At 38.8% G+C, this 27,782-nt stretch overlaps 2 protein-coding genes, 1 long non-coding RNA gene and 1 pseudogene across 4 annotated transcripts; 2 read left to right on the plus strand and 2 right to left on the minus strand.

The window, feature by feature from the left end:
* Nucleotides 1-488: 488 nt before the first annotated feature.
* On the minus strand, nucleotides 489-2,788 carry LOC146480283 (Golgi-associated plant pathogenesis-related protein 1-like). Its single transcript, XM_085109450.1, has 4 exons — nucleotides 2,655-2,788; nucleotides 2,334-2,354; nucleotides 1,635-1,866; nucleotides 489-850 (listed from the first exon to the last, which is right to left on the minus strand). The coding sequence occupies exons 1-4, from the start codon at nucleotides 2,701-2,703 to the stop codon at nucleotides 607-609; spliced, it is 546 nt and encodes a 181-aa protein (XP_084965576.1). The 5' UTR covers nucleotides 2,704-2,788; the 3' UTR covers nucleotides 489-606.
* A 2,506-nt stretch (nucleotides 2,789-5,294) lies between these two features.
* Nucleotides 5,295-14,047, plus strand: LOC146480284 (uncharacterized; annotated as a pseudogene). Its single transcript, XR_014864673.1, has 9 exons — nucleotides 5,295-5,561; nucleotides 7,402-7,692; nucleotides 8,480-8,930; nucleotides 9,474-10,078; nucleotides 10,423-10,535; nucleotides 10,963-11,120; nucleotides 11,873-12,155; nucleotides 12,592-12,739; nucleotides 13,303-14,047. The product of XR_014864673.1 is annotated as an uncharacterized LOC146480284 (transcript).
* A 137-nt stretch (nucleotides 14,048-14,184) lies between these two features.
* Nucleotides 14,185-17,730, minus strand: LOC146480285 (uncharacterized). The gene is made up of 3 exons (XR_014864686.1): nucleotides 17,601-17,730; nucleotides 16,643-16,696; nucleotides 14,185-15,243 (listed from the first exon to the last, which is right to left on the minus strand). It is a non-coding gene; the product is annotated as an uncharacterized LOC146480285 (long non-coding RNA).
* On the plus strand, nucleotides 17,673-27,489 carry LOC146480286 (large ribosomal subunit protein mL38-like). The gene is made up of 8 exons (XM_085109451.1): nucleotides 17,673-17,909; nucleotides 18,105-18,230; nucleotides 21,968-22,164; nucleotides 22,747-22,819; nucleotides 22,908-22,953; nucleotides 24,810-24,968; nucleotides 26,240-26,373; nucleotides 27,184-27,489. The coding sequence occupies exons 1-8, from the start codon at nucleotides 17,795-17,797 to the stop codon at nucleotides 27,285-27,287; spliced, it is 954 nt and encodes a 317-aa protein (XP_084965577.1). The 5' UTR covers nucleotides 17,673-17,794; the 3' UTR covers nucleotides 27,288-27,489.
* The last annotated feature ends 293 nt before the right edge of the window (nucleotides 27,490-27,782 follow it).

The raw sequence follows: 27,782 nt of genomic DNA on the forward strand, positions 1-27,782 counted from the left end.
CATCGCTTTTCCACATAATTTGTCTATCTCTGCCCGAACGGTACGAATTTGGTCATCACTGAACCTTTAGACAAGACCCAATCAAGTAGCTCAAGATGAAGATCAAGAAGCCTCCCAGGAAGCTGTTTTTAGGGGAGTGCATTACCCTCTTCCCCACAAAGAGGAGAGGCTAACAAAATGTCGAGGAATAAACCCTCCGTTGATATATTGTCTCGTCCAGAGGGAGTATAGTAAGATACCCCTGGTAGATTCATCCCTTAGGCACCATTGGTTGGATGTCGAGTGCACAGCCACGTGCTTGGTTCGTGAAGACGTTGTCTATCTGGCTGCAACTGCAATTTACTATTATCTACCCACTGTCGGGGGAAAGTTTTCGCGCACTTTATGGAAGGACGAAATGCTTACGAGCTTCGCAAGTGATTGGCATATGTCTGGCCGATAAACTGGTAAGCGATGCTAGTCCGAGTCTCTAACAAACTACAGAAACAAACTCTTAACAGTCCGCTTTATTTGTTTCTCATTACAAGCAACAGATTAACCTTGGTTCACATTGGTGACCTAGTGTTGGTGTCGGCCCCAGTTATTTCCCTACTGGCCTCCAACCACCTACGCCTCCTGGACGCCATTACAATACGAGCTCTTATTGAAACTTCCCTTAGCGACATTATTCCTGAAGTCGTTCATCATGTTTCCTGCCGGACGATACCGGCCCACTACGTAGGTACACCCTCTGGAGGTAGCTTTTCCCATCCCCAGTTTTACACTCTTCTTCCACACCACCTGGGTAAAGTGTCCTGTGCCGGATCCCCATCCGGGATTGTTGAAATTGAACTTGCAAACTTCTTCATACCTGAGGGAAAGATGAACAAAAGGAGATATCTTCGCACCTCTCTTATGAATTTACCCTGTGTTCTAATCCTGTTAGATTGACAAAAGGAGATATCTTAGCACACCTATTCTGAATTTACCCTCTTTTCTCATTCTGTTTCAAATGTGTGGTATACAACAGTCTCATATGAAGATGAGTTTTCATCCCGTCACATTGAAGTAGTAGAAACAGGCAGAAAAAAAAATGCAAATAATAGTAGTCTGAAATGTCAGCCGTCTCCTCCACCTAACCCACAGGGGGCGAGCCCCTGTGGGTTAGGGGTAGGAGACGGCTGACATTTCAGACTAAAATAATAGTAAAGGCGAAAAAAATACCAGATATTATAATTGTTTTTGTTAACTTAAAGTGGAAACAAGACAATAAACAAACAAATAAACGTAAACACGAACAAATGCGATTTAATTTAATACTCATCATCTACCGCACGTAGATCGAAGACAGGATCAATCAATGAGGTTAGAATTCCTTCCAATCAATCAAACAAGCGGACGATGGCTAAGGATGGCTAAAATCTCTGTGTATATGTCTTTTGTTCTTTTTTTAATCCATCAGATAGTCTTAACTTTCATTTAAGCAAACTCCAAGTACTTTGAATATCACAAGCTTGGAAATTGTTACCCAATTAGCTGTCTGGCTGTACACTGTCAGTAAACTTTAAATCCTTTTTCCAATTGACTTTTTTAAGAGCCCATGTCATGGGTTCCTGGTTTTTTCTATCCAGTGCATGCAAGGCTATAGTACTCACCACATCTCTACAGCCTGCTGGGCCGAAAAGTCACGACCGCACAACATAGCGAGATTCTCCCCCTGACCTGGTCTCTGACTGGGCCTCGAGTGCTGAAGATTTCCTCTGCGTGCCAGGCGCTTGGCATAAGCTGCTGCCTGCCGGCTCATACCAGAATCCAAACTCATACGCGGGGCATTGTGTATCCTGCGGTACTTATTATGTGCAGCTAAGCCATCTTCGTCGAAAGATCCTGAACAAAAAAAAGGGTTCCAAAAAAAAAAGGTTTCATATCATAGTCATGCCACTACAAATGCCCTTCTTTATATCAGTTGAGAACAGAATAATCTTTATTTCTTAAGTGACTACATCGTGAGACAAACTATTCATTTATTTATTATCATTTTTGTTGTATGTATTTGCCTAGCTCCAGATTTCGGAATTGTACTTTTTACGTATACATGAATTATAGTTTATGCCAGAAAACTGTTAGGGAAGCTGGCGAAAAACGCTTTCGTCTAGGCAGAAGGAGCACTTCTGGACTAAGTCATTCACTGTTAAATCTAGCGATTTACGGTTGCTGTTAAGTGACTCCGGGACACAAAGAAACTGGCTGCACCAGCGAGTAAATGACTAAAGCAAATGATGTGCAATGCTCTATTCCTAAAAGGAAAACTGATTCAAAAGGCATCCTCCAAAAATACGTGTACTTTATCTTACCATGAACTTTGTCCAATCCTCCTGAAAAAGAAAGAGATGTGCATGCGTCATGATCATCAGAAACCAATTTCTTTCATAAAAATGACTCCGACATTATGACAATGAAATTGAAAAATAACCCTCGTCTCATGCATTCAAGATGAAAACAAATCAATGAAGAAAGTTGTTTCTCCTTTCTCTCTCAGTGTTAGAAACCGATTTCCACACCGACTGACCAATTTACCGTTTCGTTTTCTTTTTAAATTTACGTACAAACATACCCTTACTGACCAAAAATGTGTCACAATTAAGTGCTAATTTAAAATCAGAATCTCGTCTCACCAAAGATGCACAGCATCCCCAAAAACAGAAGGGTAACATTAGAACACATATCGAGAAAATGATCAAATAATTTACACCGCGTATTGGTCAAGCTTCTCTAACGCGTACGCTTAACTTCATGACCTATCGTTTTTAAAGTCCGGGGTGGAGTCGATTCTAAGAGATTGTTTGTAGTTACAGCAGGTGAGATGAAAGGTGTTCAAACATATCAAAGCAAGGCAAAGAAAGTGTCATATTCCTACTTATTAAAATCTGGATCGTCGTATAATGCAATTTCAGGGATTTGATTGGTTTAGCGGCCATGGTATATGAGCCATTATACCATGCCCGAGAAATAGCGACCATTAAATTGTCTTCTGGTTGTTCTTGCCAAGCGAAATCAGCAAGATCTAGCAATATTTCTTGATTGTTTTTAATAAAAAAAATTATCCCACTCGCGCTTGTTGGCATGAGATGATTATAATTGTTAATTATACTCAGGTTCAATCTGTATTAACAATTGGATAACGGTAAAAATATATTCAATCCAAGGCTATGATATCGTTTTTGAAGTATAGTGAATTTTACAATAGCATTCTGCTACCTGACCACTTTAATCCGAGTCGCTTAGAATCTGCCAAAAACATTTTTCCAAAATTTCTTAAATTCTCACCTCAAAAATCTATTTAGAGAATTAAATGAACATTACTTCATGAGAAAGACATGGCTAGACGCTTGGCCGTTCTATCTATCAACTTACAGCTCAGAGCTACGTTTGGTTATTTATGTCTTAGCGAAAAAGACAGAAACATCACTCATACATAGAAATTGACATATAGCAATAAAATTCAAACCAAGCATTATTGATGTGGGACTAAGTAAAGAGAAAATTGCGTTTTGTTAGCAATTAAAGTTATACGTTGGAGCTACAAATATTTGCTTTCTCAGTTCCAGAACTGAAGTGTTATGTTCAGCTGTTCAGGTGGACAGCGGACTAAACCACGTGATTCACTATAATGTTTGTTTAGCTTGCCCACGCATGGTCAGAATACAGAAACAAATAATCGCATACGATATCTGCTGAAATAAGACTCCGCCTGATACTTAACAAGTGATTCTCAGTTAACAATTCAAAACCTTCTGGAAGGGGGGTTTAGAAATCCATAATCTTTAACTCAGACCTTATTGTCTTTCCTGTTATAGTAAACCCCCCTCTCTAATAAACCCTTTTTTCAGGTTTTGATCATGTTTGATAACATTGCGCCTTTGATCTGCTTCTACTTTTACTCTAAAAGCTCCCGTTTTTTGTCCCTTTTTGGGAAACCATAAGTACTAGTTAATAAGCCCCCTCCTTTGGGGTTCAATGGACAGAATAGAGGTAATATATCCTGATATTTATCCACGATGCCCTTGGGAATCATACATGTACTCATCACAAATACAAACATCAGGCATTTAGAGCAATTCTGACTGTTAAAGGTAACTTATTACGATTTCGTGAATTTGTAAGATTCATCCGGCCACGTAACGGTTCAATTAAATATTGCTTTTAAACGCACGGGGCAATATTTTTTGTACTAGAGCTAATCATGTCATACAGAACAGTGATTCTTTCTCGACTGATCCTCGAAAACCTCGAATTAATCGCGCGTTTGCTTTGATTCTGGTTGTTAAAGCTTTAAATATAGTGGCTTCACAAAAGGCAACGCGCTCTAGCCACTAGCAAGGCAAACATTTTGGCGTTTTATTTTCAACCATTCAGGAGAAATCCAGCGACTTTACTTGGCGAGTGGCCTCTTTTCCCCGCCTCGCTTTGCATGAGGTTCCTGTTTCTTCTTCTTCACGTTGTGATTGGCTCATTTCGTTGTCTATGTTGTACGCAGTTTGTTTGTGATTAGACAAGTGTATTGTGGCTGGCGACTGCCCTTCAATTTCTTGCATTTAGCTAATCAGACGGAACAATTACAAATCGTAAACCTAACTATTTTCAAACGAGGTAAAAGTCAAAAGTAATCAATTTATGTTTTCTGCAATTCTGCGACTGCTGTCCGTTTACTTAATTAGTTAACTACATTGTTTTGAAGCTTTACTTCATTTTAGCCCTGGTACTTCAACATAAATAAACGGTGTTTTGTTGTGCTATGCGAAGTGATTTTAACCTTTTAGTCCTTGGATGGCAACCGCTGAGCTGATATACAGAGGATTCGAGTTGATTTATTTTTTATTTATTCTGTGGTGTTTTTGTTTTCAATCTCTTTTAAAACAATTTTTCTTCAAATTTTTTGGGCTGAAGGGAGCACGACATCTTGCGTGAGGTTTTTATCGTAAAGTTTTATTCCATGTTTAAAAGTTCTAAGACTATTTTGTGTTAAGTGACAGAAAGAAAAGTCTGAAATGGCATGACGCAGATCACGAGTCAAATTCATTTGATATCTGTATTTATGTGTTCAATCCAAATTGAGCCCTAAATACAACAAATTTATTGAGGCAATAATGAAGGGAATTAACTCCTTGTTACTTCATCATTTGGAGGAAAGAATGAGAAAACATGATCGTAAGTTAGATGTCAAAAGCACTCGGAACAAAAATAGTCCATTTTTTTCCTTGTTTGTGAGTTCGCGTAAAATGAAAACATTGCATTGTAACTTCACCCGGATTTTGCTCAGATTGATGTCAATCAAAACGCATGCATGTTTTACATGCAAACAAGTTATTACACAAAAGAACAATCCTTCAACATTTCACCAGCAGGATGATTTTTATCGACTCGTGTTTGCTGTTTAGCAACTCAAAATTCCTAGGATGACTCTTGTTTGCTTACTGAATGTGAAAACTGAAAGAAATATTGACGCCTTGTATCCAGAGCCTCTGTAATCACGGATCAAGATGTTCATAGCATACATACCTGTTCTTATTCTACTTATCTCGGTGAGTTTGAAAAATCGTATTGTTCCAAAGATATATGTCAGGTTGAACTCAAAAACTAACATTTTCATTTCCGAATGCCATGAGCTCACAATCACTGAGAAAATTGCAAAACCTATTGCTGACTTGGGATCATTTCAATGTCAGGTTTTTAATTTTACAGTTATAATTACTGCAAATCTTCATATCGTTTGTTTTTTGCGTTAAATAGGCTGAGCACAACATCTATCAGCAGGCTTAGTTTTACAAGCTGGCTTCCAGGGTACAGCCCCGAGTGTGACAGTAAATGAAAGCAGAAATTACGTAGTATAGATTTTTGTCCATAAAACTAGCTGTCTTCTTTGCGTAATGTTTGAGTCTCGATTAAAACCTTTATGAGAGCTATATGGGCGATGTAGCACTGGATCTAGAGACGATCAATTGAGGTATTTAAATTATTAAACATGTTTTAAAGCAAACACACCATGAAACTTCATCATCTAATTTAGAAACGACATCATTGTTTTACACCTGTTCTTTACTATTCATCAATTCTACAATACTGTTGCTTTACCATTTGCTTAGAACGAGAACGGACTGAAAAATTCATCTCACTGCCCTTCATATAATGATGTAGCGTTACCACATGGTATCGTATAGATAACGTCATTACTGTGTAGATAAACAACATAATTGCAAGAAATTAAAAGTGAACAGGAGTGAATTTGTCGTGATATTGCGTGAAATTATCCCAGTCTATGTACTAGTCATTTCCATGACCACTTTTTCCCACTGATATTTCAATTTTCTTCTGATTTCTGTAACAATGCCCTCTCTGCATGGTGGGTACCATTTTAGTTTCCACGAGTCCAACCCACTGAAAGTTTGGATTTCTCGTTCCTAGCCAGTGTTTGACATTCACGGCTAACCGTTGTAATGGAAGGGGTAGTACTGACCGGGAACTTGGTCAACAATATAAGGCTTGGAATAAATGTGATGGAATATCAGTTTAAGCCTGGTGAATAAATGAGAATGATGTATTATTCAGTAAGTGACACAGGCATACTTGCAAAAAAAAAATCCGAGTGCTCCTATCAGGAGTCGAACCTAAGACCCTCCGATTACTAGTTCGGACGCTCTACGGCTGAGCTACAGGAGACTCGTGGGAGCTAAGGCCATTAAACTAGGTTCATGGGATAAACATCCTGCATACTGCAAGGATTGGAATGTCATGTGTGGCCTATGCGCGATGGAATAAATGTGATGGAGTATTTTAAGCCTGGTGAATAAATGAGAATGATGTCAAGTGACACAGGCATACTCTTTTTTTTCAAGTATGCCTGTGTCTCTTACTGAATAATACATCATTCCCAAAATAAGGCTTGTCACGTTCCGATTTGGGAAACTAAAAGGTGCTAAAGGCTAACTTACCAGTAACTATTTATCCGCCCAATTCAAAAAATCTGTTGCGCCAGGTTTTTCATCTTGTTTATAAATCGGACCGATTATATTTTCATGAGCTCACTCATTTTCTTTGTCAAATGGAGCCAAATTGGCCCAATTAATCGGTACGTGTAAATAAACCTTAAAAGAAACTATAATATAATGAGGGAAAAATTGGAGAAAGGACAAAGTGCTCCCCTAAACCTGACATGATTTGAGCTCTTGGAACATTGGAAAGTCTGGAAAGGCATGATGCTAATTAATCTTTTTGAAGTGTTTATTCCGAGTAATCGGAATACACACTATTAATGATCAAGCATCTTCATTTGGTGTTCATAACTAAACTGTCCGAGAAATTGTGATGTCATGTAAGTGTGACGTTCTCTTAAACTGTTTTTCAATTTGTGACATTCAATTTCAGGACCGCTGCAAAGGCTGGGGGATGTTATCGCTAAAACTGGTTAGCTACAAAAACCCAGAGAGTAAACTGTTCAATGGTGAATGTTGTGATACACCTTCGTGGTGTGGCGTAAGTCCGTGTGAGAATTATTTTAAATTCTGTGTGACGTCACTGGGTTCCTTGAAACCGTGTCACCTGGGTTACAGAAAGACCAAAGTGCTTGGCGATGATGACTTCCGGTTTCCTGAAGTTGGCGCCAGCCTGGGGACTAATTTGTTAAATCCACTGACTTACAACTTCTCTTACTGGCAGGTAGGTATAAGATAATAATGATAATAACAATAATAATAATAATAATAATAATAATAATAATAATAATAATAATGATAATAATAATAATAATAATAATAATAATAATAAATCTAGTTTACGTAGCTCTACAACTTTGATTGGACTGACTGGTTCAATCTTGATACATTCAGAGCAAACATGTCTTCTTCCATGTTTCAACGGCCGAGTAAAGCATTACCAACTAAAACAATCGGCAAGACTAAACCTACATTTGGCAATGGGTTTTCGACCTGTGATTAGTTCATTGTATTATTTTAATAATTGAAGAGTTTTGGGATGCCATGGCTGGTTACTATATAAAAGGATGATTGATCTTAGATTGATCTTAGAAACTGCTCTCAAAAGAGCCCTAACGCAGTGATGACACTAAGTAGTTCTTGCTTTGGTGATTTTTAAAAGGGCTTGAATTTTTCATTTGCCTTGTGGGGGTTTTGGTGGCAACTGAGTGTCGTGAAAAAAATTCAATCAAAGTTGACCCTGGCCAATTACAACAAACACCAACTACACAATAAGCCAATGAATCTAAATACGAAATAAATGCATGTCATATAACAGGTGCCAGGATCAGCTGGAAAACGCGTGAGAGTGAGTCTGCCATTAGTTTTGATTTTACTTGTAAGCGGATAGAGAAAGCGAGTTCGAGTTCTTTGGGATAAAGATAAACCTAAAGTAAGCACGAATTGTCGGCATTCAAATGATAACCGCTAGCTCTAACATATGTATAACTTAATCCGTTCCTATTTTCCAGGGAAGCACTGTTGTGGTGGAGGTGGGGGATGATGACGGCTGTCATATTATAGGAGCCCTCCACGATTTCGTCGACAAGTATACTTTAACGCTAAATCAGTTACAATCTGTTTATTCTTATGCAAAATCGTCGATTGACGGTACAGAAAAGCTCTGTGGCAAACGATCATGCATGACCATAAGTGTCACGCTATACTGTGGTCCTCACTATCTGGTGCCGGACTGCCGTACGTATTGTGTGTCACGCAACGATAGTTTTGGTCACTAGCAGTGTAACTACACTGCTGGACGTAAAATATGTAATGAAGGGTGGTACGATCCCATCACAAATTGTTTAAAGAGACGTAAGCTTTGTACTCCCAGGAATGACTCCTTGTGACATTATAACTGCGATTCTTCCAGCGGAGAAAAGTTGTGTTAAGACGGGTGGACAGGGGATAATTGCACGGAAGGTGTGTAGCACTTGTTAACGTCACGATACAGTTAGCATATTGTGCTCTTTGCTAAGCCAAGGTTACCGGCGTCATTGTTTATTTATCTGTTTGTTTTGAATCACACTGCATGTGCGCATGTTTGTTCAAAAAAGACGTCCATTGAAGCTACACATACAAAAACGCAAGTTTTTCACTTTTTGGCTGATGGACGTGAATTCATTGACGTAACAGCCTCCGCAAACAAAGAAACTTTGCTGCTTACTGCTCCTTATAATTTTCATCTGATTGCTCGCGCACGTCCTAAAGCAAATTTTCCTTTCGCAAAAAATGCTTCGCTGAACGCACTCAAACGCGTACAGGGATCAATAAGGCAGACAAAAAAGGCCTCGGTAGCGAAGAACTGTGGGTTTTGTTGTTTAAGTAGCTCTTCAATTTCAGTGCAAAGGTCAATGTTTAATAGAGACTGAAATTCTATGTAACAGCCGTGAAGGTTGAAATAATTTTCAACACTCTCTAACAAACCGACCAAAAGGTTAAATAAGATTTTCATTTACTTTTCAGCTTGTTCTTATTCACCTTGTCATCAACCGACAATCCATACCCACGAAAGTACTATTGTGGTATTGGCAACGACAGTTACACCAGTTTCCACACCACATGTAGACGTTGCGATATCGTCAACAAATCCGTCAACCATTGATTTCCCTACAAGTCAGTCTACCGCGCATTACTTTATGACATCTTCATCTATTAGCTCGGTTTTAAGGACATTTTCTGAAACAAAGCCCCACAGTTTACTTTACTTCACACCACATTCGTCGACTCTTCTATACGGCTTCCAAACCCAAACGCTACGGTCAATAGATTCACCAAAAACATTATCATCATCGTCGTCGTCGACGTCGTCGTTGTCATCATCATCATTATCATCATCTCCTTCTTCGTCCTCATTATCTTCATCATCAACATTATTCTCCTCGTCAACTTTACCAATAACATCATGGCTGTTGTACTCGTCCCCCTTTCAGCGCCATCAATCATGTACGCATGCCACTTTATCGCCTCTCACTCCATCCTTGACAAGAACCGTTGATGGATCCTCATTGTTACCCAGTCCCACTCCTGTGCGCCAAACAGGCGGCATAGATATCAAACCTTACCACAATGTAAATGATGCCTTCAATTATCTAATATCCATAGTGTTTTGTAGGGGAGGGGTGCTAGGAAGGAGAGACCCCAAAGGCCGCGATACGACCATTCCTATGCCTCGCAGAGAAGAGAAGCAGAGAGTATCCCAGCTGTTCCATTGACCAAGAACTCGCCCCTAAGAATCTTCACTGATTGACACTGTTAGCGTTTCCTTCCTAAGTGTCTAAAGGCTTGTTGCTTGTGCTTCTACGCTCGACATTAATATTGCAGTATGAAACTGATATAAGAATAAATCACGGGTAGCTAAAAACGTTTGTGAAGCAAATGCACAAGTGTGGTGTCATTTTTTTTTCTTTTACAGTGGACAAACGGAAAAGAGCAACATGTTCAAAAGGAGCTAGCCAACAAATTCAATGAATTTTGTGCCAAGTGTCCTCTGTTCTGCCTGATTACACCAAACACGACTATTAACTGGTAAGAAAAAGAATCGTATGCATGTGACGTTAATTGTTGATTTCCGTTAGCACCTTTGCTTCAATGTCAAAATGTTCATTTAATTCATGCCGTTTACGCGTTGTATGACCTTGTACTAACTGGCTGACCACTCGAAGACTGGGGAGAGAAAACAGTTATGAAAAAACACCGGTGCTAGGAACACTGGGATTGACAATGGATTTTATATGTTCCCTGTGACTAATGTAATGTGATATAATGTAACAAAACAAATCCAAATCATACGTCTTCTTCTTCTTCTTGGAATTAAAAGAAGCCGTGAAGCTCCTTCCCATCACTTTGCAGGCTCGCATTTTTCGACTTCAGTTCTTTCTATCCCTCGCCCTCCTCTCCCCTCTCGTTTCTTTCCCTCAGAATTCCAATTTAGACAATGATAGTTTTCATAAAGCAAGTTTTGTAAGGTCTCATTTTTTTCTTCAAGAACGATTTTCAACACGTCGCTTGTCATTATGCTGATTATGAAGATCACAAACAGCTCAAACGGGAAGGTCTGGGTTCGAGTGAAAGTGAAACCTCCATCCACTGTACCACTCTTTCCCGGCTCAGGTGAGTGATTTATTAATAGGCCATTTCCGAGTTGCTGTGAACCTCATTATGAGAGCAAAGCTAAGTGTAAAGCTTTTCACATGAAAATTAGATTTTTGGCATATGAACGAAAACTAATTTTCATAATGAAAACTTTGCACTAAGCCTCGCTTTCATAATGAGGTACAAACCAACTCGGAAATGGCCTTTTGCAACATCTGTTATGTCATTGTGACACTGGAATACCCAAGAGAAAATATGGTAACTGGTAAGTGTGCACCCATAACTGAACACTAGTTCCATTTCACGCTAAATATTTTTGGATTTTTAACACCATTTCAGATCAACACCAAACCTCTTTCTCGATCCTTCAGTGAATAAAAAAATCTATACTAAACTAAAATATTTTAGCCGGTTTATACCATATTTCAAACCAATTCAAAAACCAAACCTTTTTTAACTATGTAAGAAAATAATATAGAAAAGTGATCATCGAAGATAAAACTCCGTCTTGATGTTTGAACAAATTCTCTCAACTACTACCGCCACTACCATATTTTTTGATTATTGATTTTTAGTATATACATTTGTAAATAGTCTGTAATTTTTTCTCTACGCAATTCAGTTTATACTGCCATGTAGTGTCTTAATAAACGTATCTATCTATATATATATATATATATATATATATATATATCTATCTACCATAAGAAATATACGGAGAACAGTTTGGAGAATTCTAACTGCTCCCTTTCCCGTTTCTGATTCCTAAGACACCTGTCGTCCGTCTTACTAAAAAAAAACAGTGTTGGAGAACAAAATAACTCTGGAGAAGAAACTTGAAGCTGATATTGTAAACGTCAAAGAGGTCGCCTGGGACCAAACCACCCTACCCCCGATACAATCATCTGTCAGCATGACTTCCCCGTCGATGACTGTCGTTTTCACAGGCCTACCAACCACCCTTCAAGACTATTACTCCAACATAATCATTCCCTACGTGCTTGTTGCCCTGTGCCTCACCGCTGCTTTTATTATTGGTTTTGCTTTTTACAGGTAAAAATTATAAACCCCAAATCTATTATTGCTTTCCATGCACTTCATACAAGCACTGCCGACCGCGGTTAGCCTACAAAATTGATTGTCTGAATTAATAACTCGTGCAGACCACCATGACAGGTCTAGAGTTCTAAATCACTGAGGCTAAGCAAGCATTCTTCGTGAGCTTGTAAAATTCGCTTTGATTGCTTCGGTTTCCTCCACATTCCCCTTTTATTGAACGGAGGTGTGTGATGGGTAAACCTACTGCCATAGACTGGCATCCTATACTGAAATCCCAAACCCCGAACGCAGCATGGTGGTATCAGTTTTGTGTGTTCTTTTTTTTTTATGAACCTCAAAGTGTACCATGATTGTAATTTCAGAACTGGAACCCCGTCCTGATAAACCCCTCAGATCTTTCTAGTTTGACTCTCACTGTTTCTCTTCAAAGGAGAAGCAAGTTGCGTGAAACAGGAATCCTGCCTACGCCCGATTCAAATAAATCAGCGGAGGAATGAATAACCTTGTCGTCACAGAAATCTTCAACAAATACAAGACCCTTGAGACCCCGTTCAGCTCCGGAAGACACCAGTAGAACGGTGAGCCTTCGTAACAGACTGAAAGAAGGGTACAAAAAGGGAACGATTACCATAACTATTTAATTTGTGCACTTTCAATCATCTCGTTCTTAACGTGTCGTATAGCAACTTGTCTCGAAACAAAGTTGCGACACAAATGACAAGGTACACGAAAAAATGTCTGTTATGTAACATACTCTGTAACACCCTGCGATCTACTCAGGCTCCTCTGGGAGAGTGACTCACTAACGGAGAAATATCGCTTTTTTTCTGTGCACTCAATCATTGAGAAAAGTAGAGCTTACTTTTTCTCTTCACAAAGATCATCAGTTATATTTACCCTTAACTCAATTGACGGATTCACTAGAAATGATGACGTCGGCCTGTTTCAAAGTAGATAGAAACTATAATATTCGTCAGCTGCGTGGCACTCATATAAAATCTGTAAAAGTTGGGTAAATGGTCGAGAAATGTGAAAAAAGAGTGTGAAAAAAAATGTGAAAATTTTGGGCACTTTTTCACCATTCATCCAACTTTGGTAGAAACTATAGCTTGTAAACTTTAGACTTGTCTCTGTTCCACAGGGTTACCATCTAACTGATCTAAACTCCTCAAGTGCCAACCCTGATATCAGTCGAAGGAAAAACAAGTACATATACCTCTTTCGGTCGCAATCTCGCCTTCGAGACTTGATTGAGTTCGATTCGAAGTCGAGTCAAGAAGAAGATACCGATAACAGCTGTCGGAGCGACAACGACTTTCTTCTGACGAAATCACGTCTCCGAGAATTGACCGAAGTATCAGTATGATTGTTCTACTAGCGCCCAAATCACGCGACAATTTTTCGTGCCCTCGGGTTATTTCTGATTGGACAGCTCGTCGGTAGATCTACGAGAATTTGCCACAAGATGACGGCACTTGTTAAACCCCGGTTTCCCTGGAGACATTGGAAAAGCCGGGAATCCTCGAAGATTTAATGCATTGGCATCCTAGAGCGCAGTTTGGAAAGCTGACATGCGTTATGTATGACACGATGGGGGAAACAAAAGAAAGTGATCCCTTCACTTACGATTCTTCTTTTACGTTACAGAGGAAACGCGACAAAATATTTTGCTAAACCATCAATAAGAACAAGAAAAAAATGAAAAATGGCGAGAAAACAATTCGAACAACTACACCGTTACTAGATTTCATGGAGTAATTGTAATTATTAAAAATGTTATTTAACTTTGTGACAATTGAAGGGTCCAGTGGAAAAAGGTGTAGCTGACGATTTTGCTCGAAAGCAACTGCTCAAAAATTGCCAAATTCACGCATTCAGGCTTGTTTTTCAACGGTAAACGTTTGTTCTTTAATTTCGAAGATATACATGTAATGAGGTCTTCGAAGTCGACTAATTCAGTGGAAAGGATCACAAAAGAGGTGATTGTAATCATTTCAAGGGATAAAAGCAACAGCTCAGTAAGTAAAGATATTTGAACACTTATGTTTCGAGCATTAGCTCTTCGTCGATTCGCTTTTTATTGTCAGGACGGTGCTTACTTTTAACACTGTGCATACGTTCTGCGCATCTCGAGCTACTTGGGTTTCCTATGGGTGGTGCCTACTAATACAGGGATATTTGTGCGCGGTTTAAAACTATGCGGAGAAAGCAGAACTTAGCAAGTGCTCTTGGTATCCAAAAATAAAATTTGGGGTAGCCATGCATTTTTCAGAGATAACAAAGCTTCAATTTGAAAAAAAAAACAACAACAACAACAAACAAAAACAAAAAACGCCTTACACTATTTTATATTTTATTTTTTTTTTTAATAATTGTTGCTTCATTATCTCCAAAAAATGCATGGTTACCCCTAACTTTCTTTTTAAATTTCTGCATAGTCATAAACCACACAAATATACTTCCTTATTAGTAGGCACCGTCCTTAAGTCAGATTTGCCGCTTTTTTTTTTTTGGCGTGTGGTCTTCAATTCCTTCAGGAAACGTTGTCTCAATGCTTTATTGGCTGCTTTGCATTTCATTTTGTGATAAAAATGACAATCTTGCTCATAAAAAGGAATTTTACCCCAAATAAACCTTATTCTAAGATTCTTTTGTTAGCATTGATCATCATCTTAACGATCAAATAATTTAGCCAGTAGTATCTTGCTGTACACAGTATTCAAAGAAAACATGATTCCACTCAATACAATACAACAGAATACATTTGAGATAGCCAGTGCATGGCACAGCAAGAGTCCTCTGTACATTCATTAACTCAGTCCTGAGTCCATTCCATTTTAAATTTATAAATGAAACTTGTGCATCCTAAGACCACCTGCACATTGATCTCCTCTGCCATATATTTCATTGATTACATCATCAGATGTCTGTCCAGGTCCAGCACAGCTTCAGTTTTCTGTTTCTTTGTTGCTTTCATCTTCCCTCAATCTTTCCCACCATCTGAATTTGACTTTTTTGTTGATTTTTCATATTCCTTTGCCTTGGAAAAGAGTGTTTCCATAAATGAATGAATGTCTGGTAACTGTAGTGGAGAGAAAAGACCTCCAGTCAGCTGGCTAAGAATCACAATTGTTTTTCCACAAAATACCCATACCTCTCCCCTTCCCATAGAAGGAGGAATGGAGGTGGTGTGGTAATTAGTATGTCAAACTTTCGATTGGATAGTAGGAAGATCAGAAGGTTGGTGATTCGAAACCAGGTTGGTCTCTCCATTGGTGTGTTGTTTCCTTAGACCAAAAACTTTGCTAAACGTCATCTCTATTTATCCTGGTGTATAAATATATTGGTACCGGCGCCATACTGCTGGGGGTTACCCTGTGATGGACTAGCATTCCATCGAGGGGGGGAGTAGCAATGCTCCTAGTTGTTTCAAGCTACTTAGGCTTGTAGTGTGACTTTTCCTTTTTACCCCCCCCCCCCCCCCCCCTGAGGTCATTGGAAATTCTAAGAGAGCTCCAGGGTGGTCTTGCAAGGTAAACATTTTAAAGGGAAGTATGAGGTTGATGTTTTATTTCCAAAGGTGTGAGGGGTCCAAACCAAAAAGATCATCTTCTTGGAAGGGGATGGATGTTTTGTGGACCAACTTAATGTACACAAGTACTCCTTCCCTACACAATGTCCATCACTCCTCTGCTCTGTTTCCAACTTGATGGACTGAATGAGTTTGTGAATGCTGGTGCTTAGTAACTGAGCAGTAGCTCAACAGCTTCTGACAGCATAAAGTAACATGTACTGAAAGTATTACCAGTCCTGTCAAAATGTGCCAGCAGTGGCAGTTTTGTCACCTACAGTGGTCAGATTATTTTCCGCCTGCTCTTACACTTATTAATAAGAAACATGAGGTATACTAGGTCAACTGAATTTTTACCAAAAACTCTAGCTACAATACGCCCATTTTAAAATGTCACCAAATTAGGTTGAGTCAACTCAATAATGGAGGTGCACAGATTCTGTCTGAAATGCTCAATTTTTATTGTTTTGCACTTTACAATGCTTTCAAGTACTTGCTTAATACTTACTGGTGAAAAATGACTGGGGCACAGTTTACTCGCAAATGCAAAAGAGCCATTATTTTATGCACTTGCTGTCTACTACTTGCTGTCTTTTTTTCTCACCTACATGTACCCACTAGAAAACATTTTGCCACGGCTGCATTACTACATGTAAGTGTTACCACATTGAATGACTTTGATTTAAAATGACATGACAGACCGCCATCCCCAGCAGCATAATGGCACAACCACACAAAGACCAACCTAGTGAACTCTCTAGTCTAATTGTTTGATTAAATATGCAGTGTGCTTGGTACTACACTAATGTGCCTCCACTCACTTGCAAGAGAAATAATTTTTATTTGAATTACCCAACTATTGCTGCATAATTCAATAAACATCAAACAAGTGAAATTTTTAGTCATTTACCTCATACGTCTGTGCTAAATATATCCCAAAGACATTGCCTGCTGTAAGACCAACCTGTTTTGAGCGACAAAAAGCAAGGTAAACATGCTGGGGAAACCAACACCCATTTAGGGTTTGAACATCATGCACGACTAAATGTTAATCTTAACTTTTTTTAAAAAAAACTTGCAATCTGTCTTTAATGAAATCAGCATTTCTTTGTAGTCAGGATGTTTGCACTAACTATTGTTTTTGCACATCCTTACTGAGCATGCAATTCATGTTGCAGTGTCACACCATGTCACACATCAAGGGTGTATGATGAAAAAGAAATGTAGACAAAAACAGTGCTGGTGTGTGTTTTCACTTTTCATACATGTAGATCAATTGTTTGCTCCGTCTTGTTCTCTTCATTTTCATGAAAAAAAAACTAAGAAGTTTTAGTTATTTTACTTTTTCTACATGTTCTAACACTGGATCAAATATTTTTCTCTTTTTCTCTCGGAATGAAACGTTTTTTTACCTCATACGATTGCATCATTAACTTTGTGTTTAATAGAACACGGCACCCTTAAAAGTAACAAAAGCTGGAGTATGGATATACTTATTCTAAAACCACACTTTCAATGTGATTTGCATTTGGGATATATTCAAAAATAGATACTTGCACCAGATGACTGCCAAGGACTGAAATGGAACCCTGCCTAGCAAATACCTTAGACTCACTAAGAAAAGTATGCTGTTCTCAAAAAAATTATCTTCCACGTGAGCAAAATATACTTGAGCGACAATCTGAAAAGCTTTGAAATTCTACCATAGCCAGATCTATGTAGTATGTAATCAGTATGCCAGAAATTCCTTAGGTTAATACAAGCTCAGACGTGTCATTCGTGTATGAAATATATTCTTATTATTTTCTTTGAACAAAAAACTTTTTATAGTAATCAGAAGGTTAAAAGTCGATATGAAATATGCTTACCACAAGAGAAGCCAGTTGAGACGTATTTGGCATGGTATCTTAAACGAATTAATGGCTCATCAATTGTTTTGAAAGAGAAAAAAAGAAAACAAGATGGTTGACTATCATGACCGTGTTGATTTTATGGGAGACTAGGTCACACTTTGGTGAAGGTACTGAGCCCACCATACACAAAACCAGCGGACATTTTCAATATGGCGGCCAACATGGCGAAAAGTTGGTGCGTTCTACGATTTTCAAAAAGTATGATTTCCTTGTGTCTTGTGAGGCAAAATCTTCTTATAAGAACAACAAATATGTGCACGGAAGGTAAGTGGCTTCTTTTCCTTTAGTTTCATGCTGATTTGAAATGAGAAATTACGAAACCGTTCCTCAAGAATATGTTGACTCCCTCGCCTGAGGCATGAACCGGGATTGCAGATTTCACTTAAGCTTACCGACCATTTAAAAGGAACTGTTACATAGATCACTATTGGGGATAAGATTTATTTCTTTCTTTTTTAGCCTCAGGGACCTTAGAGACTTTCGACCGGCCAAGAAAAAGGAAAGAATTCAGAAGATTGAAGGCGGAAATCAACAAGAAAAACAGGCAGGATTTAGACTTGGAAAGAGCAGCTAGAAATAACACATGTTAGTACATACATCATTTACTTTTTGAAGGATATTTAATGGACACTCCCCCCACCCACCCCTTCCACATTACTCCAGTAGGTACCAGTATAACGTTAATACAGTAAAATTGAACCACAAGTGCATGGACGAATTACGGTCACCTTAGAGACTTTTGACCGGCCAAGAAAAAGGAAAGAATTCAGAAGATTGAAGGTGGAAATCAACAAGAAAAACAGGCAGGATTTAGACTTGGAAAGAGCAGCTAGAAATAACACATGTTAGTACATACATCATTTACTTTTTGAAGGATATTTAATGGACACTCCCCCCACCCACCCCTTCCACATTACTCCAGTAGGTACCAGTATATTAAAAAAACAATAGCGCAATTTCAAAACAAAAACAAATGACTGCATTGAATCAAGGGTGGAAATGGGCCTTTAATATGGTGGTTAAAATAAAACAGTTTTCGGTGGTTTTTAAAGGAACACAGTCAGCTAGTGCACATGCGCATTACATGTAGATACCATTTCTTAGCTGATTTGTATATCACACTTCATCACAAGTCTCGCGCTGAGAAGTGCATCCATTGGAAGAATCTAAACAAACCTTGTCGAGTCGAAGTATTTGCCAGTCAAAAGCCCTTGCGCGACCCATAGAAAACAAGGTTCTACTAGAGGTTGTCCTTGTTGAGGAGATAATCAACTGTGTACCGAAGCTTGCCTTCGTCTAACTGCTCCAAACCAAGCACCCATGACGTGAAGTTTGAGTCGTTTACGAAGATTCCCTCTGCACGAACCTTACACCAGATTGAGGACATGCGATTTTCCAAACATATATAATGGTGATTTGCTCTCCAATGTTTTGGATTGATTTCTCTTATTATTTTAGTCAACGCAGGCGATTTCTTCTCCTGGGGCCTCCACGTTTCCCACCTCTTCTTTTCATCTTCCTTTGGAAACACAATCCATTCTGTTTTTAACCAAAATATGATAAGATACTGTATTTATTCGTCTACAAGCAGAGCAATTTTTTCACAAAACTTTACCAAAATCTCGAAAATTTGAACTAGAAAAGGGTCCTCGGCTTATAGCCGAGTGTTTTTCGAAACAAAATTTTTCCGAAACAGCAAATTCATGGGAAAGATAGATTTATTTGTCTATAAGCTGAGATAGTACTGCATACAGAAATATATGAAAAAACAAATTGAAGTTGGTCATTGACTTTTATATATGTGGTGGCTCCTAAAGGAGCTGTTTGTTAAAGAGCTTTCAACTGACCAACAGTTTACTCGCCATCGCTCTCGCCTTCACTTTCCGTGTCGAACTTGTTGTCTTCTTCATCGTCGTCGATTTCCTGCACCTCTTCAGTGTACACGACGTCATCCTCAGTTCCATCCAAAGAGTTGGAGATTCCACAGGTCTTGAAGGACTTAGTAACCATCTCCGCCGGAATCTCTCGCCATGCTTTGTGCACCCATCGAAGTACAAGATTTCTCGATGGTGCCTTCTTCTTTCCAGCCGGAGTATACTCGAACTTGCCGCTGATCATCCGGGCCAAGTACTTTCTTCGGACGTTGTCCTTGAACGGCTTGTTCAAACAGTTGTCTAACGGCTGTAAAACAGGGGTCAGGCCTCCAGGGATAACTGCTACATCAATTTTCCGCTGGTTGAGGTCTTCTTTCACTTCATTGGTCAAGTGAGCTCGGAATGAGTCCCACACTAACAGCGACTGTTCATTACGAGGGGTCCGCGACAAACACTGGCGAATCCACTCCTTCACACCTTATTCATCCATCCACCCTTTCTTGTGGAAAGAAACACGGAGGGAATCTGGAATGACAAGATCTCTCGGAAACCAGACGCCTTTGAAGATGACCTTGGGTGGAAGTTTTGTTCCATCCGCAGCGACGGCAAGTGTGACAGTGAAGCTCCGCTTTTCTGCTCCGCAGGTTTTTATGGGAACCGTTCGGCTGCCGGTGAACTCCAGCGAACGCGTTGATGGAAGTTCGAAGCGCAACAGTGTCTCATCCATGTTGTAGATTCTGGATAAAGGATACCCAGCTCGTTGCCTGGCTGCTATGATGAAGCGGTGAAACTGCGCAATTTTCTCCTCCATGTCTTCTGGCAGTCGCTGGGCGAGGGTTGTCTTCGCACGCAAGCTCACCGAGTGTCGTCGTTTCCAGTTCTGATACCAGCCAAGGGAAGCTTTGAATGCGGGATCAGTTGAAAATTATTTTGCCTTCAGGCGTAGCATCAATTCACTCACAGCAAAACCTATGAAAATAAATGAAAAACCATGTAAATGAATAAAATTCAAGCGACTCGAGAGTTTGTTTACTTTGAGCTGACAAGCATTGTTAATTTGTTATGACGATTAGCAAATCCGACCAATGGGAAGTGTCAATTCCCACGCTTTGAAAAACAAACTCACGTGCGTTCATCCTTGTGAACGTGCCTGTTGTTTTTTATCAATTCTTCATTTAACGCTCCTTTTGAAACAATTTCAAAACAAATCAGCGTCAAACATTTACTCACCTTGATCTCTTTGCTCGGTGAACCACTCTAATATCTGCTGGTCTAGCTCAGGATCCTTTGGGGTAAAGCGACCCATAGTTGTATGTTTCGCCGACATCTTCAGCTCACCGTTAAAGAGTTTGGCCTGATCTCTGCGCCAACGACGGACCATGGACTCACTAAGTCCATACTCTCGAGCAATCTCGGAGTTGTTCTCGACTGCTTCCGCTTCTGCAACAACTTTAAGCTTGAAAGCCATATTGTACGATGAACGGCGTGCTTTCGGCATGATGACGGCAAGCGATTGATTATTGGCTTTGGTAAGCAGTTGGTAGTTTGTGACGATAAAAATCAATCTGGTGGCATTCGTTTTAAGTTTTCTGCTTTATAGTGCAGTTAGAATCAATTAAAAAGCTTTTCATTGTTTCTAAAAGATGTGATTTTATTCTAAACAATATTTTTCAACATGTTTCCTGAGAGGAAAGGTTTCTTGAACGAACGCTCAAGTAACTTTTTGTTTAGAAACCTTGGTCTCGGCTTATAGCCGATATTTTTTCGATTTTTTTCTGTAAGCTTTTGCCCACTATCATGTCTCACAAGGTTAGGGTCTCGGCTTATAGCCAAGCTTGGCTTGTAGACGAATAAATAAGGTAATATCATAGGATGAACAAAAGCATACTCAGAAACAGGTTTTCAGTAAAAGATTGAAAATCCAATAAAACACTGGGAAGATTGAAGCGGATTTCTAGATGTATTTGATTCGTATTTTTGATTTCAGGTTGAGGTACGGTAGATGCTTTTCAAACTGACAAAACTAGTGTCCAGGTCAGCGCAGTCACAAAGCTGACTGTGTCCCTTTAATATAATGGTGGCTAAAATAAATAGCACTTAAATTACGTTCATACAAAAACTATAAGCAGAAGTGCTATTAAGTAATTTTGGAGCACTGCTTTTAGGCTTGGCTAAATAAATACATTATTAAATTTGAAATATGAGTTGGCATAGAAATATTCAGCTTCATGTAGCAAGAGTCAATACAAGGAAAGAGAGGTTTGAATCTCACTGTCACCTCTTACTGCTTTATAGAGGGGTGGTTATGCAGTAAAGACACCGTTTGTCGAGATATGAGGAATGGGGGTGTAGGCAGAGACCACCGTCTATTTTGTGGGTCTTGTTTGATACCTGTATAGTAGTTTTGAGCACTTCCCTAACTGCTTGAATTTTGAATTCTTTCAATAGTACTTTTACCACTAGAAACAGTCAGGAAGGAATGGATGGCGAAGAATGAATTTTCAACAACAACAAAGCTAGCCAGGCACTATGGCATTTTCGAGCACATGTTCCAAAAGAAGGAGTTTACACCATCAGTTAGAATGTTAGTGACATTTGGAGAAACAGATCAGGTCCATTACGGCAACTTCTTGACACCATCTCAGGTACACACATGTTAGAGTTGATCATTGTGTCCCCAACGTGACTGTCATACAAATCCTCTTTTTTTATTTTGAAAACTCAAACTACCATAAACATTTTAATGTTTAATTAAAGTAAGGGATATTGGCTTCAAAATTGACCTTTTAAAAGCGTTAACGATATTAAACGGCCGAGTATCAGCTTACAGTAGCTGTGTTTCTTTATAGTGATGCTGGATCGCATTTAAAACACAATAAAACAACGCATAAAATAACATATGGCTTAGTTTTTATTCAAGGGTGGCCGCTTAATACAGGTAAAAATAACAAAGAAAGACAAACATAGGACTGCTACAGGGTGGCCGCGGCCGCTTAATAGAGGTGGCCGCCTAATACAGGTAACTAATGCAGCGTTTATATGAGCGAACAATCGGGACTTTGAAAACTGGCCGCTTAATAGAGGGTGGCCGCTTAATACAGGGCCGTTATATACAGGTTCGACTGCATCTAGTAAATACTGTAGATCAAAAAAATATATATAAATTTTGAATTAGACTAGTGTTAATTTGTGGTTAAAACTTGCATGTCATCATTTGTTTAACACAGGCATCTCATGCACCAACTGTTGATTATGATTCACCAGAGGACAGCCATTGGACACTTATACTGGCTAATCCAGGTATGGAACTGTTACTAAATTAAATATTAAATAAACATACAGTATAAGAAATATCCTGCCTAATATGGTTGCTCCATTGTACATGTAGATGGCAACTTGTTGGAAAAAGAAAAAGAAATTTTACACTGGATGATGTAAGTAGTAAGAATCTCATTTATTTATTAATATTTTAATGCAGCAGCTATGTACTGTACACATATTTTTAATTAATGTTCTATTAATAATAATAACAATAAATTATTACACTTCATCAACAGAAGTTGAAGGGTTCTACAAAAGAATCAGAAGTTCTTTTTTGCATTGAAATCAAATTGTGATTATCATATCATAGTTATTTCTGTATTTAGTTAATAAGCAAAGAAAGTTTTACAATACAATTGTAAAACGCAGTTAATGGAACGTGATGCCCTTAGCCCCGGGTGGCATCTCTACGTACTGTACTTTAGACTTATCACTGTATCATTGTCACGTTAGTCAATAGTCACATGGTAATATGTTGCGACATTGTCTGGAGACAAGTTAGTTCGCTTTTTCTGAATGGCTAAACCAGTGAATGGTTCATTCATGTCGCGTTTGCTATGATGTAAAGTCTATCATAAGCATAGTACAACCCTGGCCATTGGCCCTGACACTGAACGCTGTCTAGCTTTAAATGTGTGATAGAAGGTTCTAAGTCACACTTGGTTACGACGTGGTTTTATCTACTGTTATGCTGTAAAAAATGTACCCTCCCTCCCTCCCTTTGGGGGTTGATCTGTGATATAACAAATAAACTTGGGGATGCCTATCGGCGTTTGCGCTTCGGTTAAGTCTGCGTAGCGACTTCCCCAAGCTAAGTTCTCTAGTTCATTTCAATGACTTTTGGTAATATTGACCTGCCAATACTCCGGTCCGACCCAGCAGCGCTGGTTAGATAGGTGAGGCATGATAGGTCATTCAGTTAATTAGGTTTGCGCGTTGCTGGCCTAGATGGCAGCTCGTAGCGCTCTAGTTTTGCGACCTGCCAATACTCTTCTTGGAGTGGCGCTGCTGGCCTAGCTGTGCTGCTGTTGCAGTGCGTTGTTGTGTTTTGTTGTTGTTGGCCTAGGTGCAGCTGGAAGTGCCAGAGAAGTGAGGCCTTAAAATGGTCACGCAATAGAAGTCGCCAGTCACGCCAATCGCCGAGCGGTGTCCCCCAAATTAATGCCAAACATGTCTTGTGGTCCTTACTTTAGTTTATTACTCTACGTTTCATTAAAGCTTGTGTGTTTGGATACTCTAAACGGAACAGTGACATTAAAGGCTAAAAAACCCCAAGAATTTAGCTTATTACTGAGTTTTTTCCTCTTCTGTGTAATGGGGTTGCTGGTGTTTTGAAGAAAAGTAATAAGTCAATAAGTACACAAAGAAGTACAGTGTACACTGTAAAATAATCTACTGTACTTTAGATGTACATACATTGTCTTTGAATCTGTAGCTGTGGTGTATTTGACAAAACAAAAAAATTCATGAAACAGTATGGAAAGCAGGAAAACCAAAAAGTCTTTAGTGATTTGGGATGCAATTATTATTGTGTTAACAGTCAGAGTGTTCTGATTCCCTTTGTCTCAGATCCATTACTATGATTTGGAACAAAGTCAAATTGGTTCAGGAAATAACTTAAATTAATAAAAGGTTTGCACTGCTGTTGCCCCCTTCCCTCCTCCCCAACCCTTTCATTTCTTTCTTAAGGCCGATTTAGATGGTACAACTTCTGCTTAAGACTGTCACATGCGATCTCTAGAGTGCACGCTGCTTGTGTCATACAAAAACTCGCACACAACTCTCGTCATTCAGCATTGCCTATACTTACGATTGTTATAGGTTTTGTGACGTACACGGCAGTCGTAAGCGAGTTGTAGGTTTGATTTACACGAGACAATTTGTGTCGTAGGCCTGTCGTAAGCTCAAGTCACATGTGCCAAAGTTGTACTGTGTAAATCACCTTTTTTGATCTTTTTTCTGTGTCCAGAGGCAATATCCCAGGCTCAAGAATATCTGATGGTCAAATCCTGTCTGAATACCTCCCTCCTGTACCTGTCCAAGGAACGGGATTCCACAGATTTGTCTTCTGCTTGCTTAAACAAAGTGGTGAGCTGGATCTTAGCAGTTACGTCAACACAAAACCAAGGTATTCGTTTATTTTGCCATTAACCAAAAAAGTACAACATGAATACATTATAGACGACACACAATATTCTTACTATTACAATGTTCATACTTAACTATTTACAATATTAAAAGTGTTAAAGGCTAGGAAGCCTATATAGAAGCCGGGGGCTTATTAACTATAGGCTTCCTAGAACTATAGGATAAACCATAGAAGTTAATGGTACTGATTGAAAATTCCAATTAATTTTTTTTTAAAAGAAGAAAAAAAAGAAAAGGTAAATAAAAGGTGTGTAGCTCAACAAAGAGTCAATTTAACTTAGAAAGAAGGAATTTTTTAAGTCTTTTGCCAAACAAACTGATACTTTCACTGCTTTGAATTTCACGACTTAGCGAGTTGAAAAACGTAGGACCTTGAAACCGAATTGAGAATTTTCGAAGATTAGTTCGACAATAAGGTATATAGAAAAGGTTGGAATTCCTTGTTTTATATGAATGTATTTGGCTTGCAAGAGTAAACATATCTCGAAAATAATTTGGAAGTAAGCTTTTTTTAAAAAGATACATAAATTTACCTATTTGGTATAAATAAATGTCAGAGAATTTTAAAATCTCCTGTTCTTTAAAAAGAACACCAGTATGAGCATCAAAAGAAACTTTTAGGTAGCAACTAGACCCATCTGTCTTTCTTTTGTTAGTCAGAGTACATGTAGTTATTACAGAGTTAAGTTTTAAACAATGGTTTTATTTTTAACACATGACAGGACTAAAGTTAATTGAAGGGGAGAATGTCCCAGGTTGACCATAAGGGGTGGTTGAACAAAAGTATCAATTTTGAATAATTTTATTGCCGAAGTTTGAAAAACTCCAAGTGGGAAGGAGGAGTATGAGAATTAAAGTGTACCAATTCAAAGGCCCAGGCCAGGGTTTTAATGGTGGAAAATTTATTTTAAGAAAAAAAAAGCCGACAGATTTAACATTAAATAAATTTAGAAACATTTAACCTTTTTGGAACAAAGATTAACTGGATGGGAAACCTAACAGTAAGTTGGAAAGGTCTGAGGTTTATCAAAAGTGAAAAATAATATAACAGTACTATGTCCAAGTTAGAGATCTCTAACCTAAACTGGCACTAATAATAATTATTGTTGTATGATTATCTTCCTATTTTGAGATGGTTGTTTTTAATATAAGTAATTGGATGTCTGAGTACTAAGGTCAGGTAACCAGGTGATGTATGTTAAAAGCCCTAATAATTACTACTGACTAGTTAATGTTTACATCACTCGACAGAGATATAACCAGCCGGACATTCTCATTGGCTGAGTTTCTGTCTAAGCACAGGGAAGATCTGACCCCTGCTGGTTTATGCTTCTTCCAAGCTACTTGGGATAACAGTGTCACTCAATCATTCATGGAAATATTAGGTAAAACAGTCAAGTACAAAGACTTAACAATCAAGGAAGCAATATGAAGAAATGTTTAAAAAGTGAGAGATAAGAGACAGCCAGTGTTAGTAAAAGACAGTACATTGCATTGTTCCAGAAATATCCACAAGCCTCCCTCAGAGATTTTTTTTATTAGAAGCCTACCCCCTTTGGAAATTCCAGTTTAGTTTCATACTTTGCTTTGAAATTATTGGCTTTTGAGTCATCCCTTCCCCTTGGAATTTGTGATGACCTTCTAATCTATGTGCTGGTTATGGATATTTTGTGGAATCACACATCGGCTTTGTGACTTTGTTACATGGGAGTGCTGGGGACTTAACATTCTAACTCTTAGACCCTTAATTTTGACTTTCCACCCTCTTGCTTGAGAGACAGAATGCTGAGGCAAATAAAATGTTCTCCTTTACTGCTGATACTCCCTGTCGCCTCACAAATGCTTTTGTCCTGCATTCCATATTTGTGCCCTTTTTCTCCCAGTTTTCTTCCAACTTTTTCCAAGTTCCCTCTTTGGTCATTTTATCCCCGATCTCCACCCCCCCCCCCCCCCCCTTCCCCACCAGACACACACCTTTAGTACATGACTCAGATTGAACTGAGAAGAGAATTCAAATTAAGAAATGGACTGAGTGTTTTAAAAAGTTGTTGGCAATGAGTAAATACAGATATTTCCGCTGACCAAGTGCGTGCTTGGTAGAGAGTAGCTGTCGTCAAATTTCAGTCCATAGCAAAGTACATGCAGTTTTTCAGGTTTAACTGACTGACATAATTATTATTTTGTTTAATGTCCAGGTATGACAGAACCAGCTTACAAAGAGCAAAAGTTTGTTACTCCCACCAAGGCTAGGAAAATACTTATAAGCAATTGGTTTGAGAGCAAGTACAGAAATATGTGACCTCGGCAGTTTATTACACAATTAATAACTCACTCCAATTTTCTGTAATGTGTTCTCTGTTGTGATAGTGGTACAGGCAGACCAAATACATTGCTGCATCTCTATGCATTTTATGTCAAATATGTCATGATGTAAATAAAACAACTTCAACCAAGATTACCTTTCAAACTTTTCAATGTTTGTAATTAAAATCATTTTTTTGCCAGTGCTGTGGAGTCATGAAGGGCACAAATGAATGTTGTGCCACTACCACTAATAATGCAAATGATGGATCAGAGATTTAACTCTGCAATGTATGTAAGTTTAGCGAGTTTACGCAACAGGACGGCTGATGTGGTGGGACGGCAAATTGCGCTTGTGTGACCAACGTGACGGCCAAGTATTTATGACTCTAGATTGTAACATTCCTACAGGTCGTGGTTTTCAGGTTGTCACAGATGAGAGAACACCACTTTTAGTCGAAAATCCCCTGAAAATGTGAAGGTACTTAGATGT

Source organism: Pavona decussata, unplaced genomic scaffold, assembly GCF_977016875.1.
Source record: "Pavona decussata unplaced genomic scaffold, jaPavDecu1.1 SCAFFOLD_53, whole genome shotgun sequence".
Classification (NCBI taxonomy): Eukaryota; Metazoa; Cnidaria; class Anthozoa; order Scleractinia; family Agariciidae; genus Pavona; species Pavona decussata.